Source organism: Neolamprologus multifasciatus, chromosome 5 (genome assembly GCF_963576455.1).
Source record: "Neolamprologus multifasciatus chromosome 5, fNeoMul1.2, whole genome shotgun sequence".
In the NCBI taxonomy this organism is placed as follows: Eukaryota; Metazoa; Chordata; class Actinopteri; order Cichliformes; family Cichlidae; genus Neolamprologus; species Neolamprologus multifasciatus.
In genome coordinates this window covers 3,714,783-3,736,882 of record NC_140443.1, presented here as the reverse complement: position 1 = coordinate 3,736,882, position 22,100 = coordinate 3,714,783, and the positions used below count along the sequence as shown (strand labels likewise).

The following is a 22,100-nucleotide window of genomic DNA, read 5'->3' as shown; positions in this document are numbered from 1 at the left end:
TTATGTGAACAATTATAACATAAAGTTTAAAGGCATCTTTAAAAAGTTTGTAAATGATTGAATCATGTTAAAATAATGAGAACTATTAATCAGATGTTAAATGTGTTCTGTGAATGTTTATCACACCAGAGATAAATCTCATGTCAACAGTCGACATTTTCCTGAGAATATTTGATGCTTTCAACATCTGCCAAAGAGAATATGCTCTTTGTGTAAAAGTTCAGGATGTTTGAAATGAACTGAGGATTTCACTGAGACACCAGAAGGAGCTTTCATGGTCAGTGAAATAGAAGCGTCTGATAGTTTGACTTTAAATGTCTGATTATATATTTTCTCTAAAAACTACGAGAAAAGTTTTTCACTGCTGTTTTATTTGGATTAAAGTGTGTGTGTGTGTGTGTGCGTGTGTGTGTGTGTGTGTGTGTGTGTGTGTGTGTGTGTGTGTGTGTGTGTGTGTGTGCGTGTGTGTGTGTGTGTGTGTGTGTGTGTTGTAGTACAAGACATGCACAAGATGCAACATCTCTCTTCCTGTTGTTCTTCCATCCCAGCTGCTGCTCAGAGAGCATCTCTAACATTTCAGGGTTTTTATTTTACAGTACAAGTAAGTAATTGCCTTGAAATGGCCAGTTCCTCATTAGTTGTTAGAAACAGCTTCTTTCCAAGGAATACAAGCATGTTGATCCACACAGGTGTACACACGGGTGTCCACAGACGCAGACTACACCTTTCTTAGCTGCTGCCTCAAAGCACACTGTGCGCTGTCTATCTTGTGTGCTGCACAATATCGTTTAATATTTAGTATCTACTGTTATCTACTGCTAGCTAGTTTATTGTGATGGTGTTGTTTTTATTATGTTGCTCTTTTTTGTTTGCTTTCTCTTCTGTTTTTTTTTCTCCATACAGGTGATCCAGGTGTTTTGTTTGTTTTTCTTTCTTTCTTCCCCCCTTTCTCACCGTCTCTTCTCCCCTCTGGTTTTCTTTCTCTCCCTCTCTTTCATTCTTTCTCCCTGTCCTATCCCCCAGTCATGTCTGTCCCGTTTGTAGCAACCGAAAATAAAATAAATTCATAATTATAATAAAGTTCAATCAAATGGACCAATAAGGCAAGGCCATGATGAGCCACTTGGTAAAAGAAATCCGCTTGGCATCTTTCTTGGCCTTAAGACAACAATTCTGATGCTAAAGATCCAAACGGAACACAAAAAAAAACAAACAAAAAAAACAAAAACAAAAACAGCTTCTTTCTGTCACCTCAAAATATCCACAATATTTACACAAACTTTCTGTTTGAAAGTATGAAGAATTTTAGAGTTGTTCTCTGAAACAATTGGTGCTGTTTTCAGTGGACTGGTTTTTGTATACTTTTGTTTTCTCTTTTTTTCTTCAAACAGTAAAGTGGCCGTCGGTACTCCTGAAGCTGGCTCATTAATAATATCTGAAGAAACATTGTATATGAATCAGGGCAGATTTTTGTCAACTGCATAAATCTTTGGAAACTTAAAGCATCCCACCAATGATGCGACTCGATCAGAGTGGTTGGTTGAATGAAAGAAACAACTGGATAGTTAATATTCAACGTATCGACATCATTAACGTCATTAACCTTGGAACAGAAGCTTTTGTACTTGTTCTAATTCTAATAATCTAAACTTTAAATATGTGTTTGCAGTTTCAGTTATAGATAAAAATTAGAATTATATGGCCAGTTATCAAGATGGGGTACCGTTAGTTGGGCAAGACCTTTTTTTAGCAAATGCTGTAGCAAACGGATGTTTCCGTCTGGTCATATTTTCAAGGGGAAACTGTGTAGTAACAATGGTAACAAAGTGTTTACAACAAAGTCAGTCGTGTCACTTGATTTCTTACATGTTTCTGGGAAAAGCAAAATATAGAGCACTCATACAAAATGTTATATTGTGGTCTTTTAGTTCTCCCTGCTGACATCTTCAGGTTTTGTCTCCTCTCTTCTATCTGTGATTTTTGTTGTTGTTTGTGCTCCCTGTTGGCCTTTGCTCTACACACCTGAGGAAATCACCCACCTGTCTCACATGATCTTATCAGCTTAAGGTAGTGGCTGGCACCTGAAGTCATTTGCTGGCCTTTATGGTTTAAGGAAACTTACTGTGTTTTTCCCTGTGTACAGACTCCAGACAGAGTGTACTGACCTGAAGAGAGGTGGGTGTTATGGATGCCTGTTCCCTTTAAGAACCCTGGATCCCCATTAGTTTCGGATTATATCTTAAAATCTTTTCCAAGGACTACTTTGAACCTTTTATAAAATGCTCAAATGAAGCTGTTTGGTATGACACACAAACCTGCAGAACTGTAATGGGTTTCCACCAGTAGGTGGTGCTGTAGAAACACCAGAGACAAGCAGATTAAACTGTTCAAACATTTTTTTTTAAATCCTACAACATTGCATGCTCTACTGCTGTCCTCTGTGTATATTTCCCCAGTCATGTTTGTGTTTGATCCCCCACCCCCTCACAAGGACAGAGGAAGACCTTTGAAGAAGCTTATCTGTTAACAGCACTACAGAGGTTACTTGGTTACTTGCTAATGCAAGCTCTTTTTTAGCAAATGCACAGATTGTAACTAATTTCCAACCATTTCTTGTTTGGCCCCCCTGAGCTCACAGAGAATATAAAAACATCTGTCGCAGCCTGTAAGCAAAGCATAGCTTTTAAACGAAATTGTCACGGCTTGCTGGGGCAGACCGTGTGTGTGAGTGAGGACACGGAGGAGGAGACAAAACTGAGTTTAAACGAAAAGTAAGCCTTTATTATGGCTGATGTCATTGAGTCCAAACAAGGCAAAATGCACATTGACAAAACAGAACTAGAACTAAACTGGGAAAACTAATACTGTGACACAACAATGAAAACTCAGAAGACTATGACGAAGAAAACTAATCTAACGAAACAATATCATGTACAAAAAAACTCAAACCTATCCAAATGATAGAAGCCACAAGAACTAAAAATATTCTCAGTAAAAGCACAAGTCAACAATACAGAAACTAAACACAAAATGCTGGGTCACAGACCCAGCCCATGACACTAAATAGCTTAGAGGCTGGAAAAAGTAAAATCCCATCGACTTCCAGAATGTCGCCACCATCCACACTGTTGTCGACCTTCTGCCTGGCTACTGGTAGGACTCCAGCGTAGTTACTGGCCTCTAACCCTCTGCCTTCCACAGAGATGTACCTGATACTTTCCTGTTGAGTTGATGGGCTCAGTCATTTTTTGTGGTCACATTGAATAAATCATAAAGTTTATTTCATGAAACTTTGTCATACAATGTGTAAGAAAGGAGGATTATCAGTGTTAAGCTCATTGGCTAATGACTCGTAATCGACAAATCAGTTTCACTGTTAGCTCGAGATCTCCTCATCAGGTCTGTTTTTTTGTTCTTTTTGCAACCAGGATGATGAAAGCAATGATCTTGAAACCTGTGGTGGTTACATCAGCTTTTCATGGTGTCTATGTTTAGCACAGTGGTTTCCTCTCAGTTTTTCATCATGCCAGAGATGTATACACAATATATCTGTGCAAAAACCTTAAAAAAACAAATCTTGGCTGACAAGCTTCAGCCTGTGTTTTGAGGATACAGGCATAGTTATATGATTTGATATGGGGTAAGTGGAGCTCTGCAACAGAGAACGTTTCTTTGTTTGTTTGTTTTAAAAACATCCTTCAGAGTCATCTTTAATTCATTTTATGAGGCTACATGTCTAAAACAGCCCTCTGTAAAGCTAGAACATCTTACTATTCATCACTGATTGAAGAAAATGAGAACAAGCCTAAGTTTCTTTTCTGCGCTGTAGGTAGGCTGACAAAAAGTCAGAGCACTGTTGAGCCAATCATTCCTTTAACGTTAACTAGTAATGACTTCCTGAATTTCTTCAGAAATATAATTTTAACCATTAGATCATAGGTGTCAAACTCTGGCCCGCGGAAACCATACCAAATTACTATTAGAGCTGGCCTACTGGTATTATACAGCTAATATATATATTGTTTAGTATTAAGCTTTGCTTGTTCCATATTCAGTTTTCCAGCAAAACATGTTTGAGTCCATAAGAAAAGATTCATTCTTATATCTGGAGGAATAAATATATTTCAATAAATATTAACGTTAGCCCGCGACCTTGTTCCAGTTTTGAATTTTGGCCCACTGTGTATGTGAGTTTGACACCCCTGCATTAGAGAAAATATTACTCATAGCTGTGTCTCACAGACGTGACATTAAGAACAGCTACTTTCAGTACCACTGAAGTGAAGAAGAAGATAAAACTTTATTAATCCCTCGGGTGGGTTCCTCTGGGAAATTTGGTTTCCAAAAAAGCACAGCACCGACAGAAGTTACAGAATATTATATATATATATATATACACATATATAAATACAAAGACATATATAGATAAAAATACAAAGGGGATAAATAGAATAAATAGGAATAAAAATAAAAATACAAGTGAATTGCACATTTCAAGTATGGAGTCTATTGCACCGTTGACTATTAACAAAAAGTATTGCACAAAAGGTAATTGCACAGTGAAGTGAAGAGGCACTACAGCTTAGTTGTTCCCCCCTCCTTTGTCCTCCTGTTTCCGTGTGGTGGTTTGTATCATATCTATCTAACAGACTCCAATTTGTTCTTGTAAATGGAGAGTCCTCTTTACACACTAAGTTTAATTTTGGAGTTCCACAGGGTTCCATGCTGGGACCAGTTTTGTTTACATTATACATGCTTCCCTTAGGCAGTATCATCAGAAGGGCATAGTATACATTTTCACTGCTATGCAGATGACACCCCACTCTATCTGTCCATGAAGCTAGATAACACACATCAATTAGTTAAACTGCAGGAATGTCTAAAACAAAAGAATAAACCTGGATGACCCCCAATTTTCTGCTTTTTATTCAGATAAAACAGAGGTTATTGTACCTCGCCTTAAAATTCCTGGAAATATGGTATCTAACCAGATACATACTCTGGATGGCATTACCTTGGCCTTCAGTAACACTGTAAGAAAAATTAGAAATATCCTGTCTCAGAGTGATGCTGAAAAACTAGTTCATGCATTTATTACTTCCAGGCTGGACGACTGTAATTCATTATTATCAGGAAGTCCTAAAAACTCCCTGAAAAGCCTTCAGTTAATCCAGCATGCTGCAGCAAGAGTGCTGACAGGGACTAGAAAGGGAGAGCATATTTCTCCTACATTGACTTTTCAAATTCAAAATTCTGCTCCTCACATGCAAGGTCTTGAATAATCAGGCCCTGTCTTATGTTAATGACCATATAGACACATCTTTCACCCTCTCCCTCCCTTATCTTTCCTGCTTGGCTTCTATGTCCTTGTCTAGTCTTGTCCAACTCTAACCCTCAGAGAGTCTTTCAGTCTTGTTCTCTAAAACCTAAAGAAGTCTGGATTTGATCAACTGGTCCCTTAACGAAATTGAAAATCTACTCTCGACAAGAAGCTTGGGCTCAGGAGAGCCCTGATTGTCCTGCAGAGACGTTTGCTGCTGGATACTTGATGGTTGTGTGCCCGGCGACACTCTCGATGCAGGACACTGAACGACATCTACCATTTGGAACCATGATAACAGAGTTCTGACTGATCGGAGCTAGCTCGGATCTGGCTAATCGAAGAACAAAGAAAGAGGTTACAGCTGTTCAAAACCCTCTCTACACTGGTCGGCATGATTGATGATGGGCAAGCCAGGAGTACTCAGACTGTGTTTATTGAACGCCATATGGGAAGATCTTGGAGAAGCTCACAGCTTTGCAACAGGAAATAGATAGGCCTGGTGACCAGTGATGGACACTAAGCACAACTGCGAAATTGGTGCAATTGTCCACACTAATGCTGGGCTCACACTGTGCGATTTTTTCAGTCGCGCGATTCAGCTCCTGCTCAAACTGTACGATTGACTCGCAGGGGTTAGAGGTTCGTAGGTCACGATGCAGGGTCTCACACTATACGGCCCGATGCTCTATGGACGCTTTTATGGACGCTGTGCCTCCATAAAATGAAGGTTATAACAGAAATTCTGTCGCTCGCTCTCCCTCTCTGTCTTTCACTCACACAGACACACCACCGCCATCAACTTTGCTAAATTGCTCATGAAAAACATTGATCAGGCAGCTGTGATTGAGCAGCAATGTCCATCCAACTATTTTCACGGTTGTTGTGGTCGTGATAATTTTGTGAGGCCACATCGAAAAGGCTCGGATGAGCTTGCCAAAGTTCTACAAGTGCCTCCATCGCTTGTGTCCAGATCACACGCTGCACTGCCGTGCTCCGCAGTCTTTTTCATTTTCAAACATTTGTGTTTGCGCGTGCGCAGTGTGAGAAGCTGCGGTGACACCCTCACGACCAAGCGATTGATGATCGGGAGCTGGTCGTGAGGTGTTAATCGCTTCTCGTTACCCCACGTATACTACACGGTGCACGATGCACGATGAAGGCCAAAATCGGGCCGATCGCCAAAACGGTCGCACAACTCAAAATCGGCTCAAATGGGCCAAAAATCGCACAGTGTGAGCCTGGCATAACCCAAACAATCATCTCCCTCACTCATGTGGAACAACAAATTCTTGTCCCTGATAACGGGACTGTGTTTAGTCTCTCTGACCCTATCCTTGAAGGACACCTGCGTTGGCTGAAGGACTATTGACTTTTGCTTAAGTGGGTGAAAGGACACTCTCTCTCATATTGAACACAGGATACACACACACACACAAACAACTACACATGTACACTGACACAGATGCACACCCAAACCCCTCCGATGCTTGACCCCCACCCGATGCAGACGGCGGGTCAGCTGGACCGCGCAGAGATGCTGTGACCCAATGCTGCTGTCTACATTGGCTTACTCTAACCGTACTCACCCACCACGGTGTTACAGTGTGAAGACTCATGTGCTTTTGTGCTGAGGAGTTTTTGTTTTCTGCTCTCATACTGATCCCTTATCAGGAGCTCGGTCTAAGTCGGGTTTTCTTTTTTCTCCTCCACTGCCCTATTGTGTTGTACATTTCATTGGTTTTCTTTATGCTACCTGTTCTGACCTGTCTCCCCAATGTGATGTTTGTGTAATGTATGTGTGGTTGGAAGAGGTCCAATTTTGCTGCAGGCAACTGCAAATGACAAATAAAGGCTTCATCAATCACCACATCACCCCATTAGAGCACTTTGCTCTCAGACTGCGGGCTCACTTGTGATTCCAAGAGTATTTAAAAGTAGAATTGGAGGCAAAGCTTTCAGTTTGCAGGTTCCTAACTCTGTTGGTCCAGAGCAGCTCAGATATTAAAGGACTTGTCCCATCCCAGTAACAAACTGTTTCAACTTCTGCAATCAGGCACTGTTGCCAAAGTGTTTGCTCACAGGGGTCATATGATTGTTTGATTTTGTCTGTATGTACTTTACAATTTAAAGCACTTTGAGAAGACTGTTGTGATTTGACGCTGTATAAATAAAATTAAAGTCAAGTCACTTGAATCAGTGGTGTGTGTGGACTTTTACAGAAAGACAAGCAGAGAAGATCATTGGCATTTTCACCTTTCTGCTCTCCTTCCTGGCTGAAGACCTGTCTAGCATTATGTGGGTAGTAATCATCAAAGTACCAACTATCAGCATACAGTAGTAGATGTTGTAAGAATATGTTTTAGAACGGCTCCTTTTTTGTGAAAGCAGAAAAGCCACATTAAGAAAACAGCTAATACTCACAGATGTCTAATTGTACTTAATTGTACTTCAGGTAGGCTACAATAATGAATTATATTTTAAAATGGTTGGTTTTGAGTGGCTGACTTGTGAGGACCATATAGCTCTAAAATAAAAGCGTTTATTGAGTTCAGAAAAACAAGTCTATAAATATAATAACAAAAAGAAAGATGAAAGCTGAATTAAAAAGTTATCGCAGATGGCTTGAAGTGAATCTTCAAGGGAATAAATATATTAATGTAATTAATTTCCATTCACTTTTGTTTATGTAGAACCAACTCACAACAAGAATACATTGTTATTAGGGGTGCAACGATGCACAAAATTCACGGTTCGGTTCGGTTCAATACTTTGGTGTCACGGTTTGATATTTTTTCGATACAAAGAAAATGTTCATGCTTTTTTAATTTGTCATTTATTAAAATTATAAATATATATTTTAACTCAAAAGTACAGTTTTTAAATTTAATGTTGCTGAAACAACAAAGTAATAAAAAAATTAATCTATCTGATCGAGAAATCACTCATCTTTGGAAAAGAGAGTTTATTACAGAGAAATGTCTCTTTACAAAATAAAAGCTATACTATACGCTTCTTCTGGGCTATATTCTCAGCAGCATATTAAACATATCAGGTCCCCATAAGGAGAATCATGTGCTAACGGCTGTCTAAATGACTCGGGTAAAGTTTGTCTTTGCACTAAGATGATGTCGGCGTAAATGTGCAGTCATATTTGTTGTGTTCCCACTAGTGCTGTCAGCCTTAATCTGAAATGACGTTAACGCCACAACACGGCAAATCTCCGTTAACGAGCTACCGCGGATCGCCCCGTGCGTGGGGCTGGACGGCCAACACGTTAACGAGCTAACTGCGCTAACACACTAGTTCCCACCAATGTAATTGAGCATTGCTGGCACATCCAACATACTGTTTTACTTTAGTCCATGACGCGCTTACCTTCAGGGTCATACCTCACATGAAAACCAAAATAGTTCCAAATGCCAGAACTGAATGAGGGTGGGGGAGGTTCAATTTGCCATGTTGCAAGGAGAGCTTAACTTCTGTCTCGCTAGCTTGCGCTGCGCTCAGTGAATCTGCATTCCACTACTCCGCCTAGGCTGCACTGTCGCAGCTCCACTGAGCGCTCGACACAGACAGCACCTTCCAAAGGAAAGTTGATAACGTAAATTAAAAATTTTGTATTGTTCATACATATGCGTACTAAACCGAAAGCACTGTATCGAACGGTTCAATATCGATACGCGTATTGTTGCACCCCTAATTGTTATGTAAATACCCTGAACCCTTATAAGAAAGAGAACCTAAACAATCAAACGACCCCTGTCAGCGAGCACCTGGTGACAGTGGAAAGGAAAATCTCCCTTTTAACAAGAAGAAACCTCTAGCAGAGAGAGAATAAAGAGAAGAAAAAGCACAGGGAAACTGTATGACCTGTTTAGCTTGCCTGTTTGACTAAACTGAACACAGCAGGATTTGACCCTTATTAAAGCTTTCCTCTAAATTGGTTGTTAAAGGTTTCTTCATTTGCCGCACTAACTCCTCTATGTCCCACATTGTGGTCAAAGTTGCTGGCGTCCAACCCTCTGCCTACCACACAGATGTACCTAACACTTTCCTGTTGAGTCAATAGGCTCAGTCACGTTTTTGTGATCATATTGAAAAAAACATGAAGTGAAGGAGGATTATGAGTTTTAAGCTCAATGACTAATTTTTGCACATCAGGTCATCTCACATATCAAACAAGCATATTAAGCTCATAGCTCTTTTGCACATAAATCTATTTAATACTTCATTTTTTTGTCTGCATTTATTTATTCATGCTATTTGAATTTTATCTATTTGTACATATTAACCGGCATCTGTGTGTGGACAGCAGAGAAAGAATTTCATTGTACAGAGAAATGCTTTTCTTTGTACACATGACAATAAATGTGTTGAATCTTTAACGACTTGTAATTGGCAAATTTAGCAAACAGTTTCCATGTCAAACCCAAACCTCCTCATCACGACTATTTTTGTTTTGTTTTTTGCAACCATGGTGACCGTTTTGATGGTGACGGTGATAAAGCTGAAATTTCAAAAGAAAAGGGTGGTGACAGTCATTCTTGAAATTTAAAGAAAAAAAGATATGGGCTCATTTTTGTGGTCACATTAAATAAATCATGAAGTTTATTTCATAAAACTTTGTCATACAATGTGTAAGAAAGGAGGATTATCAGTGTTAAGCTCATTGGCTAATGACTTGTAATCGACAAATCGAGCAAACAGTTTGACTGTCAGCTCGAGATCTCCTCATCAGGTCTGTTTTTTTTTTTTTTTGTTCTTTTTGCAGCCAGGATGATGAAAGCGATAATCTTGAAACCTGTGGTGGTTACATCAGCTTTTCGTGGTGTCTTTGTTTAGCACAATGGTTTCCTGTCAGTTTTTCATCAGGTGTCCACAATGCATCTTTGCAAAAACCCTAAAAAACTTTTTTTTTTTTTTTTATCATTCACAGCCACCATAATTAATTTGATGTGGCTACATGCCACATCAAATGTAGCATGCTGAAGCTGCATGTTGCATATACAGTGGGGCAAAAAAGTATTTAGTCAGCCACCGATTGTGCAAGTTCCCCCACTTAAAATGATGACAGAGGTCAGTAATTTGCACCAGAGGTACACTTCAACTGTGAGAGACAGAATGTGAAAAAAAAAATCCATGAATTCACATGGTAGGATTTGTAAAGAATTTATTCGTAAATCAGGGTGGAAAATAAGTATTTGGTCACCTCAAACAAGGAAAATCCCTGGCTCTCACAGACCTGTAACGTCTTCTGTAAGAAGCTTTTCTGTCCCCCACTCGTTACCTGTATGAATGACACCTGTTTGACCTCATCATCTGTATAAAAGACACCTGTCCACAGCCTCAACCAGTCAGACTCCAAACTCCGGCATGGCCAAGACCAAGGAGCTTTCGAAGGACACCAGGAAAAGAATTGTAGACCTGCACCAGACTGGGAAGAGTGAATCTACAATAGGCAAGCAGCTTGGTGTGAAAAAATCAACTGTGGGAGCAATCATCAGAAAATGGAAGACATACAAGACCACTGATAATCTCCCTCGATCTGGGGCTCCACGCAAGATCTCATCCCGTGGGGTCAAAATGATCATGAGAACGGTGAGCAAAGATCCCAGAACCACACGGGGGGACCTGGTGAATGACCTGCAGAGAGCTGGGACCAAAGTAACAAAGGTCACCATCAGTAACACACTACAACGGCAGGGAATCAAATCCCGCAGTGCCAGACGTGTTCCGCTGCTGAAGCCAGTGCATGTCCAGGCCCGTCTGAAGTTTGCCAGAGAGCACATGGATGATACAGCAGAGGATTGGGAGAATGTCATGTGGTCAGATGAAACCAAAGTAGAACTTTTTGGTATAAACTCAACTCGTCGTGTTTGGAGGAAGAAGAATACTGAGTTGCATCCCAAGAACACCATACCTACTGTGAAGCATGGGGGTGGAAACATCATGCTATGGGGCTGTTTTTCTGCCAAGGGGACAGGACGACTGATCCGTGTTAAGGACAGAATGAATGGGGCCAAGTATCGTGAGATTTTGAGCCAAAACCTCCTTCCATCAGTGAGAACTTTGAAGATGAAACGAGGCTGGGTCTTCCAACATGACAATGATCCAAAACACACTGCCCGGGCAACAAAGGAGTGGCTCCGTAAGAAGCATTTGAAAGTCCTGGAGTGGCCTAGCCAGTCTCCAGACCTCAACCCCATAGAAAATCTGTGGCGGGAGTTGAAAGTCCGTGTTGCTCGGCGACAGCCCCAAAACATCACTGCTCTTGAGAAGATCTGCATGGAGGAATGGGCCAAAATACCAGCTACTGTGTGTGCAAACCTGGTAAAGACCTATAGTAAACGTTTGACCTCTGTTATTGCCAACAAAGGTTATGTTACAAAGTATTGAGTTGTATTTTTGTTATTGACCAAATACTTATTTTCCACCCTGATTTACGAATAAATTCTTTACAAATCCTACCATGTGAATTCATGGATTTTTTTTTCACATTCTGTCTCTCACAGTTGAAGTGTACCTCTGGTGCAAATTACTGACCTCTGTCATCATTTTAAGTGGGGGAACTTGCACAATCGGTGGCTGACTAAATACTTTTTTGCCCCACTGTAATGATGCGATGAGAATCCTTTGCAGGATACCTAGAAGTGGTAGTGGCAGCCAGATGTTTGTAGCTGTGGGTGTTTGGACTTTTAAAGCACTTTTAAGAAAGTTAATGTTCAATTTTAGAGAACGACTGGATGGTTCGAGTAACAGTATAATTTTAGCACTTACACATCCGACAGTGAGTGGTTCCCGTTACTCATCCAGTCTGAGAAAGCACTGGTTAAAGTGTTTGTGTATTTATTGATTTATTTTAAGTAATTGTGTTTTATGTATATTATGGTTTTATATTTTTACAAATGCTTTATATACTTATTTATATACATATATATATTTAATGGTTTATACCTTGTGTTGGGGAGGGGGGGGGGGTTCTGTCTTGTTTTTATGGACATGAAGTCTGCCAATAAAGATTGAATTGAATTGAATTGAATTGAATGCGTAGCAGTGTGCATGAAAAAGGAGAGAGCACAAGAGAGAACAGTCAATAGGAAAACCTCTAAATGCTCATTCCCTTTTCCAGCAAACATTATCTCTACAGCCCACAAATTAGAAGAAACCGATCATGTGAATCAGATCATGTGACATTCAGTCCTATTTATTAGTTTGTTCACATTGTTTTCATGATGTTTATTTCACAACTCTGTAGGTTTACTTGTGCTATATGGCCCTTTTACCTTTAGTAGTCTGATTGATCTATTTATTTTTGATAGGTCAATAGTTTCACGTAAATTTCATATTTACCTTTACTTATTTAACACGGTTTATGTTGTAGTAAGTAGTAAGCAGTGTTGGGTAAGTTACTTTAAAATAGTAACTTAGTTACATTACTAGTTACTTCTATCAAAAGTAACTCAGTTACTTCAAGTTACTCGTTACTTTCAAAGTAACTAGTTACTATGGAAAGTAACTTTGGTTTTACTCAGAATTCTCTTGTTCATGTGTTGCTTCCATAACTTTGCCAGTCTTCTAGCTTGCTTACTTGCCACAAGTGCACTGTGCCACCTACCAATAGAAAGGAAAAGATAATACATATTTCCACGAGAGAAATCCCACGCCCGGACCGTCATTGACTGCTGCCATGATTCTAGCCTACGTCACAGCATCATGTGCGCCTTTTACATCCAACACAAAAACTGCAGTCGTGGTGCTTTGATTGTACTCAGAACTCGGAAATTCTGCCTTCTGAATATGAAGATGTAGGTAACACCAGACTGCAGATGAGCTGCATACAGGGCTGGACTGGGACAAAAAATCTTCCCGGGCATTTTGACTAGAGACCGGCCCACCATTATAGGAAAAATCATAAAGCCTTTGAATGAAAACAAACACTGTTGTGACAGTGATGTTCACTGTTTTGATGGTATATATGCATCAATCTATCAATCCTTTGTTGTAAGATTCAGATAATTATTTTTTAAAAGCTAGACATTTTAAATGAGAATAAGAAAGAAAAGTATTTCTTTGTGCCCCCCTCTCCCTGTTAATGCCCTACCTGGCCCCCCTGGCAAAACTTTGCTAGATCCGCACCTGCACAGTTACCAGCTGTCAGCTACCTAAAAAGGATCCTGGGGTTATCTGTCTCTCAGAAACAGTTCATAACTTTAACTCATTCATGTCACCTAAAAGATAAACCTGTTTCTCCATCACCTGTTCAGCTCTGATGATTCAGTAAGGACATCTCCTGGTTTCATGTTTCCCTCTCACCAGATAACCAAACCGATATCATGACCAGCAGCTTTTTTTGCAGCTGTGGCTCCAGCAAACATCAGCTGATACTAGAAATTAATATTAAATAAATTCTAACAACAGCTGATCAAGCTTAAACGTGCTGCTGTTGTTTAACGCGACATCGGCTGGTTTCCTCTTTCTGGCGCAAAGTGGGTGATAAACAAACAAGAGAGCCGATCAGCTGATCATTGATCAGTTTCATGATTGAAGTAGAAACGGGAGAGGGAGGGGGGAGAATGAAAGAAGAAGAGGCAGCTGTGCAGCAAAGACACAGAATAACTCCAGCTTTGTGCCTTTTTCATTGTAGCTGAATTACGGGACAAACTGTTCCTTTTCACCTCAATAAGAAACGCGTAATATTTTCTCTGAATACCAGACGGGACGATTGGCAACTCTAATAACTTATGAACAAAATAAAGTTCAACATGATTAACTTCATAGCACCCACCCAGCTGTATAGAAACTCCGTCATGCTAGCTAGTACGCAGTACGGAAAAAGTCAGAATAACGAAAATAAACTCCACCTAAACTTGGTTTATATCTGACCCAGATAGACTGCAGGTCATAACTTCTTACCTGAAGTTCAGTTCACACTTGGACCGGCGGCCGCCTCGGGTCTCTTTTCCTTCTACGTCCCCTTTCTCTCCTCCACCTGCTGCCTGCACCACTTGCTAATGTTACAGAATCTGTGGAAGCTCCGCGATAGCCACCACACGAAGTAACGAGTAACGACCGTATCTAAATCCCAGTAACGACTAACGCGTTCCTGATTTTGGCATAATAACTAGTTACCGTGCTCGTTACCACAATAATAACGTAGTTACTGTAACGCGTTACTTAATAACGCGTTAGTCCCAACACTGGTAGTAAGGTGCAGTAAGGTGAGCTTTCATGTTGAGTCAGTCATTCTGTGTGGTCGTGCTGTGTCGTTTTTCATGCTTATCCGTTTGTTCAGGGTTTTATTTTTAATTCTGCTTTCATCGTTTGTAATATGTCCAGTTACGTCCTTAATAATTTTGCTTTTGTTTCCCATGTCCTGTCCAATAAAGGTGGAGTTAGAGGTTTCTGCAAAAAGAAAAACAACCCACACAAGCACACAGCAGATTTTGCCATAAAGACAAATATGCTTATTTAATGTGGACATAGTTACACTGAATTTCTTGAATCACTTTAATTAAATAATGTCCAAATTAGCATCTATATTTTTTGAACAGGATACTAGACTGGGTAAAAACATTTGACTATAATCTATTGGTAATTATTTATCTTCTTTTGATAAAAGCTATTTTCATGCATCATATATTACTCCATTCTGAAGTATTCTAACTTGGTTGTATGTCCTAATTTTGTGAATATTATGTACAAATACCTGATTTTATACTTCTGATTCTGATCTTTTCAAAGACTATGAAAGAACATCAGGTCCTCATCCGAGTTGTCCTCCAGTGTTTACTGGAGAATAAATTATACGTCAAAGCAGAGAAATTTGAGTCCCATTCTTTATCTGTTTTCCTTCCTCGGATATGTGTTATTCTGCCTGCTAGTTGCAGAATTGGAGCTCAACCAAATGGTTTTGCTCATCTCTGATGGGAAAGCAGTAATAATACCATACTGAAAGTGGGTTGAAATGTTTGTTTAGGATGAAACATGAAAACAGGACAAAGCTACCCACAACCAAATAGGTGGTGCTCTGATTCCAACAAACAGAAACTGAGAAGATTAGTCAGTCCATGAAAGGACCAAATGTCACAGATATCAGTGGAAACAGGTCTGATGGAGTCATGAATCCAAATTTGAAATCTTTGGTTTAAATCAGGGGTGTCAAACTCAAATACACAGTGGGCCAAAATTCAAAACTGGAACAAAGTCGCGGGCTAACGTTAATATTTATTGAAATATGTTTATTGAAATATATTTATTGAAATATATTTATTCCTCCAGATATAAGAATGAATCTTTTCTTATGGACTCAAACACTGTAAACAACCACGGCAGACCCTGGTGCACGTTCATGCTTTGCAGCATACTTTATTAACACTTTCACGGTTGCTGTACATCCGCACCCAGGGCTGCAGCTCTCCCGCTGCCAGCTCAACATAACGACCACAACAACAACGCCAACCACGGGACCCAGTACAATATTTAATTCGGCGGGGCGTGATTGCGGATGCCGTGCAGGTGCGTCCGCCTCCTCTGCACGTCACCGCAGGCCACGCCCCGCCACAAACACGTTTTGCTGAAAAACTGAATATGGAACAAGCAAAGCTTAATACTAAACAATATATATATTAGCTGTATAATAACAGTAGGCCAGCTCTAATAGTAATTTGGTATGGCTTCGCGGGCCAAATGTAATTAGGCTGAGTTTGACACCTATGGTTTAAATCAGCGGTCTCCAACCTTTTTTGCGGCACGGACCAGTTTATGCCCGACAATATTTTCACGGACCGGCCTTTAAGGTGTCGCGGATAAATACAACAAAATAAAACTAGTACCGGTACCGAAAAAAGAAGATTTATTCATAACACACGTGAAAAGACCCAGGAAAACCGAGTTAACAATAAAAACGATAACAAAATAACGCTGAAAACCGATAAAAACCCTGAAAACCATACATTTCACACCTGAGCCTGAACTCTCGCGGCCCGGTACCAAACAACTCACGGACCGATACCGGTCTGAGGCCCGGGGGTTGGGGACCGCTGGTTTAAATCATCCTCAATATAGACAGGAAGTCAGGAGGGAGGTAAAATAATGAGTGTCTACATCCATCCATAAGAAATGGTGGTACATTTCAGCCAGTGGGGTTTTTATTCATCTTGCACTACCATCTGGAAAGCATCTGATTTACTCTTTCTCCAAGATCACAGCATGAGAACATGACACTTGATAAAACAAAAAACAAATGTGAAAATCTTCAAGTATCTATATAAACCCTGCAGTTTGATTTTTCTAGTTCCGAGCTAAAGCATCTTGTCCACCCATAGAAAAAGAAAGAGAGTAAGCAGAACATTTAGCTGTAGTTTGTTTTAAATTCAGTACTGTTAATGAGAAATGGGTGCGCATATAACAGATGGTGATAGATAGGAGTAGTGAAGTATTTGCTGTGAAAAGTTTCTAAACCACACTTCTTACAGGAAGTGGTTAAAACTCAGATGTTAGTTGGTACAAACTGCTTAAAAGGACTGAACTGCCAGTCTCAACATAACAGATCGAGCATTTCACCAACGAGATGTTTGCTCTGCAACAATTTGCGGTGATTCATGTGCTGTTATTCCTCGGGCAAAATGGTAAGTTGCACCATGAATACTCTTCTCCAGCCTGCATGTGGAATATTAATGTTTTTTATTTTCATTTTCTTTCCTCCCAATGCAATTAGTCCTTGGAAGTGAAATTATAAATGGGAAAATAGCCCCAGACAACAAAATGCTGTATATGGCATCAGTGCTGGATTACAGAGGCTACCATATTTGTGGAGGATTTCTCGTGTCTGAGAACTTTGCAATGACTGCTGCACACTGTGACCTGTAAGTAATCTTTGCTCCAGGAAAATATCTAATTAGACCATTTTTTGTCCTTTTTTATATATACATATATATAGTTATATATATATATATGTATATATATAAATATATATATATTTATATATATATATATATATATATATAAATATATGTATATATATATATAGATATATGTATGTATATATATATATATATAAATATATACATATTTATATATATATATATATATATATATATATATATACATACATACATACATACATACATATATTTATATATATATACATATATTTATATATATATTTAAATATATACATATATTTATATATATATATATATATATATAAATATATATATAAATATATATACATATATATTTATACATATACATATATTTATATATATATATATATATATATATATATATAAATATATATACATATATATTTAAATATATACATATATTTATATATATATATATATATATATATATATATATATATATATATATATATATATATATAAATATATATATAAATATATATACATATATATTTATACATATACATATATTTATATATATATAAATATATGTATATATATTTACTACTGTATAATGTAATGGTCATAATTTAAGTTACAATTCTTCCTTTACAAACTGAAACCATGAGAATTTTTGTAAAACTTATGCTAAGATCTTGAGGTAAAATTGAATTTAACAATAAAGAAATGTATTCATATTTTATTCATCGTGTTGTTTATGTAACTTCAGAAAATTTGCTGATGATCTTAGAATTATATTTTATTCAGGTATCCTACATACGTAGTCCTTGGTAACCACCATCTGAGGAGTGCTAATAAGCTCGTGATACAGATTGCTGAGAAATACAAACACCCATATTATCGGGATGTTGGCCATGGATACGACATCATGCTTTTAAAAGTAAGGTTTATCATTTTTGTTTTCTCACATCACACTGGAAGTTTTATATCTTTGAGTGTTAGAATTTACAATATGCTGATTGAAAAACACATTTCTTGTTGAGGTAAAAAGCGCTTGCTTAAAAAAAAAGATAAATGATAATTGTTCTGTATTGCTGTCACGTGGTTTTCACTTATTCTTAATCTTTACTCTTTATTTCTGTGCCTCTAGCTGTCTACACCTGTCCGACCAAGCAAAACGATTCAATTCATTCGACTTCCCCGCCGTGAAATGACATTAAATGAAAATGAGAAGTGTCGAGTGGCTGGATGGGGTAAGATAAACACTCGTGGTAATGTTGTTGACGACCTGAGAGTGGTGGATGTGTCGGTCATCAGCCCACAAGTCTGCAGGGAAAGATGGGGTGGTCTTCCACCCAATATTATCTGTGCAGGTGGATACAACACAACAAAAGGATTCTGTCAGGTATCTTTTCTGTCCTTTCCTTGGAAAATCTTGCTAACTGCTCTGTTGTTGAGAAATATATAAGCAACCTGCATTAAGTATCACATGAACAAAATACATACTTCCTCCTTTCAGGGTGATTCTGGTGGCCCTCTGGTCTGCAAGGGAATTGCTGTCGGTATTGTTTCTTTCAACAAACGGCTTCCTGGCACCAAGCTGGGAAATTGTAACTATCCGGATGTCCCCAATGTCTATACGGATATCTCAAAACACCTTAACTGGATCAGGATGATTCTCCAGGGGGAAAAAAGTTAAATCTTACACAAAGCTTTGCGTCAGCACACTGTAAGTGTGCAAGCTGTGCCTCTGTCAGTGTTTGCTCTCAATGCAGAATAAAGAAAATGTTTCAAATATTGTTTCTGTGCACGAATAATATATTATTATGACTTTAAAACCTATCTATCTATTGAAATTCAGGTTTACCATGGAAAATTAATTCCATGCAATACTAATATCTGTAAACTAATTTTTCATTTCTACAGTACATTCATCCTGATTTTTTTGAGTACTATAAATACTAAAGACTAACAGAGGGTGTTTCATTTACCACAGAGAACCACCTGATGTGGTTTTCAGTTAAATCTCTAATAAGTCAAAAAACTGAAGCCATGACAATTTAATACTAGAAACAGCTCTAACTACAGTAACTCTACTTTTCTAATTTAATAGTAAGATCATGAACATTGAACATCCTGACGTCTTCTCTTGGTTGGCGTGTTGGATGCCCGCCCTTGCTTCCTTTTTCCTCCCACATTCTTCTGTTGTCTGTCTTTGGTGACCCTGCCGGTTTGGTCTTCTTCTGTTTCCCTGTTGTTTATTATTAGAAGGAGGAAAAATAAAATCTGCATTCAGTAGCACCCAGAATACAACACTGCAGAACATGTTTGCTATAAATTTGTTACTGTTAGTATATTTCAGTTAAAATGAGATATGTCACATCACTTTGATTCCGAAACAAACAGCAACTCTACATAATTAATTAGAATTTAACTGAACTGAGATCAGCCCTGAGATTCATGAGGTATTTGCTCCTTTATAAAATTCATTTTTATTAAACCGTCTCAGACACCTTTTTTCTGAGACTGTTCTTCCCCAGATGTCATCTCTGTCCCGTCAGGCACAGCCATCCTTTTCTGTCTTCCTGCTCTGGTCTTCAGCTCCACCTCCACGGGGTAATGGTCACTGATGCTGAGTGCCTTAGAGAGTAAATATAGTTGAATGACAACACCGATGCTGTCCCTTACAATAAAATAGTCAAATCATTTCTATCTTTGAGCTCAGAAAAACACATAAGTGAGTCTCACCTCCTCATCAGTCAGCTTAAACTCTTGCTGGAAGTTGAAAGACTTGGCCGAGTTGGGGACGATGGAATTCGACATGGTCTCTCCATACACAACAATTCTGTTTGAGGAAGAGGAGACACATAAAAAAAGTTATGAAGTACTTTTTGTACACTTTACAGTGTGAAGCCGTGATAATTTTATCCCTTCATTTTTCTCTCAATTTTAAATTCCTTCATGCCCCTAACATTAGACGTTAGCTGTGAGAGGCACTCTAAAAAAAACAGAATCTTCCTGAAAAATAAGAAATTATCATATTATCTTATCAATTATCTTATCATACAGCATGGGGCAAGACATTTATTGTCATGTCAGCATTCTTCAATGCCAAGTCAGCCACCACTATCAGGACTGCTCCCCACTGAACTCTCCAAGGAGCCTCGCCATCTTCCCGCTGCACTCTCGATGTCTTTTCTCCAGTATCTAAACCATTTTCTGAATCTTCAGTAGAACATTCATGTGCCCTACCCTCTGTGCTAAATGAAACTGCGGCTTATGGAAAGCCCATAAAAATGAAATGCCCTCACTGTGGTCTTAGTCTTCTTAAAAAAAACCTTAAAGGCTCACATGATGAGGGGGCATTCAAACACAGTTTGCAGAGGAATAGAGCTCTTTTTAAAAGCATGTGGTGATGAGCAGGGACTACGGGTCGATGTGATGTGTGACATTTAATGGACAGATGAAGGCACTGGCTGTTTGTTTGTGTTTTTTATGTGTTGTTTGGTTGTTGTTGTTGTTTTCAGTGTACAGAATTCCAATTAAACTTATTTCAAAATGTTGTTCACTTGTTTCCATGTCCATACTTATAGTAAAAAAAATTAAGTCTAAATGTAACCGCATTGTTTATACTTTTCTATACTTGTTTATACTTTTACTTTTTGTTTTGCTTATATGTTTATACTTTTTGTTTTCTCTTTTTTTTCTCTCAACAGGTGATATATATAAAAATATGTATTCCCCCCCACCCCTTTTCTTTTCTCTTTTCTTTGCCCTTCATCACTATTCCTCTTCCCCGCTGTCTTTGTTTCTCCCCCTCTCCCCGGTCATGTCTGTCCCGTCTGTAACAACTGAAAATAAAATAAAATAAATAAATAATAACAACAAAAGTCAATCAAATGGACCAATACTGCAAGGCAGGGATGGTGGGCTTATCTCTTTGCCTTCAGACAATAATTCTGATGGCAAAAGAACCAAACGGGCCAGGCGGCCCCCCAAAAAAAAAAACAAAAAAAAAAACACGTAGATTACTTAATTTGATAGACTACTCATGCAGTAAAAACATCAAAACTACCAGTTATGGGAATAACGGCATTACAAGTAACAGCGTTACTAACGGCGTTACTTGTTGTGTGGTACAATTTCTTACTCCTAAAACCCCCAAATTACTTTCCAAAATATACAGAATGCTTTCTAAAACAGATGAATCAATATCACTTCCTATTGCAAAATAGGAAGCAGATTTATCAGTCAACTTAGAGCAAAACTTCTGGTCTCAGATATGCTTAAAAACCTTTCATTTAATTGGAAATCCCAGTCTTCAATTATTTAATACAAAATACTACATAGAGTGCACTATACAGGTCATTGGATGTTCAAGATGGGCTTTATGTCCTCCAACAAATGCTCACACAAGCCAATAAACTGGACAGTTACATCTACGCGTGAAGACTTATCAAAGTGTCTGAACTGTAACATTCCAACTTTCCCCTTTAGTGTGTTTGTTGGGCAGCTTAGATTATGTCACTACAGAAAAGAATATAGCCCATATGGTTTTCACTGCCCTATGCATTGCCAAGAAAACAGTCCTCATGAACTGGAAAAATAAAAAATAATCTTAATTCTAACCAATATAGAAATTATCTAATAGATTATATTAGTCTTTATGCAGACTCTCAGATTCTCTTCCCTCCCTCCAGGACATCTACTTGACCTATCTCATCTGGAAAGCCTTCTGCATTACAGGTCACTTGACTTATCCGTCCAACAGCTCCTTCAGTTTGCTGCCATCAGGAAGGAGCCTGGAGAGCCTCCGGGCCAGAACCAGCAGACTGAGAGGCACCTTCGTCCATCAGGCTGTCAGGATGCTGAATTCACTCCATGCGCTCCCACACACCAACTCCAGACCTGCA

The 22,100-nt window shown here is 38.7% G+C and overlaps 2 protein-coding genes and 1 pseudogene across 3 annotated transcripts in view; 1 reads left to right on the top strand and 2 right to left on the bottom strand.

Annotated features, from left to right (window-relative positions):
• LOC146517828 (deoxyribonuclease-1-like) overlaps positions 1 to 22,100 on the bottom strand; it is a 72,849-nt gene that overhangs the window by 29,956 nt on the left and 20,793 nt on the right. The window lies entirely within an intron of this gene.
• LOC146517830 (granzyme B-like) lies at positions 16,705 to 18,980 on the top strand (annotated as a pseudogene). The gene is made up of 5 exons (XR_014874307.1): positions 16,705 to 16,950; positions 17,040 to 17,187; positions 17,995 to 18,127; positions 18,338 to 18,592; positions 18,707 to 18,980. The product of XR_014874307.1 is annotated as a granzyme B-like (transcript).
• LOC146517829 (uncharacterized) lies at positions 18,888 to 20,234 on the bottom strand. The gene is made up of 3 exons (XM_085161336.1): positions 19,936 to 20,234; positions 19,701 to 19,827; positions 18,888 to 19,438 (listed from the first exon to the last, which is right to left on the bottom strand). The coding sequence occupies exons 1-3, from the start codon at positions 20,008 to 20,010 to the stop codon at positions 19,281 to 19,283; spliced, it is 360 nt and encodes a 119-aa protein (XP_085017462.1). The 5' UTR covers positions 20,011 to 20,234; the 3' UTR covers positions 18,888 to 19,280.

What these genes read in the sequence shown, in the direction of transcription:
- LOC146517829 (XM_085161336.1), bottom strand. Translation starts at nt 20,010, where the DNA reads ATGTCGAATTCCATCGTCCCCAACTCGGCCAAGTCTTTCAACTTCCAG. An exon ending in TTAAGCTGACTGATGAGGAG is followed by an intron (nt 19,828 to 19,935) that starts GTGAGACTCACT and finishes TTACTCTCTAAG; the next exon opens with GCACTCAGCATCAGTGACCA. An exon ending in AGAACAGTCTCAGAAAAAAG is followed by an intron (nt 19,439 to 19,700) that starts GTGTCTGAGACG and finishes AATAAACAACAG; the next exon opens with GGAAACAGAAGAAGACCAAA.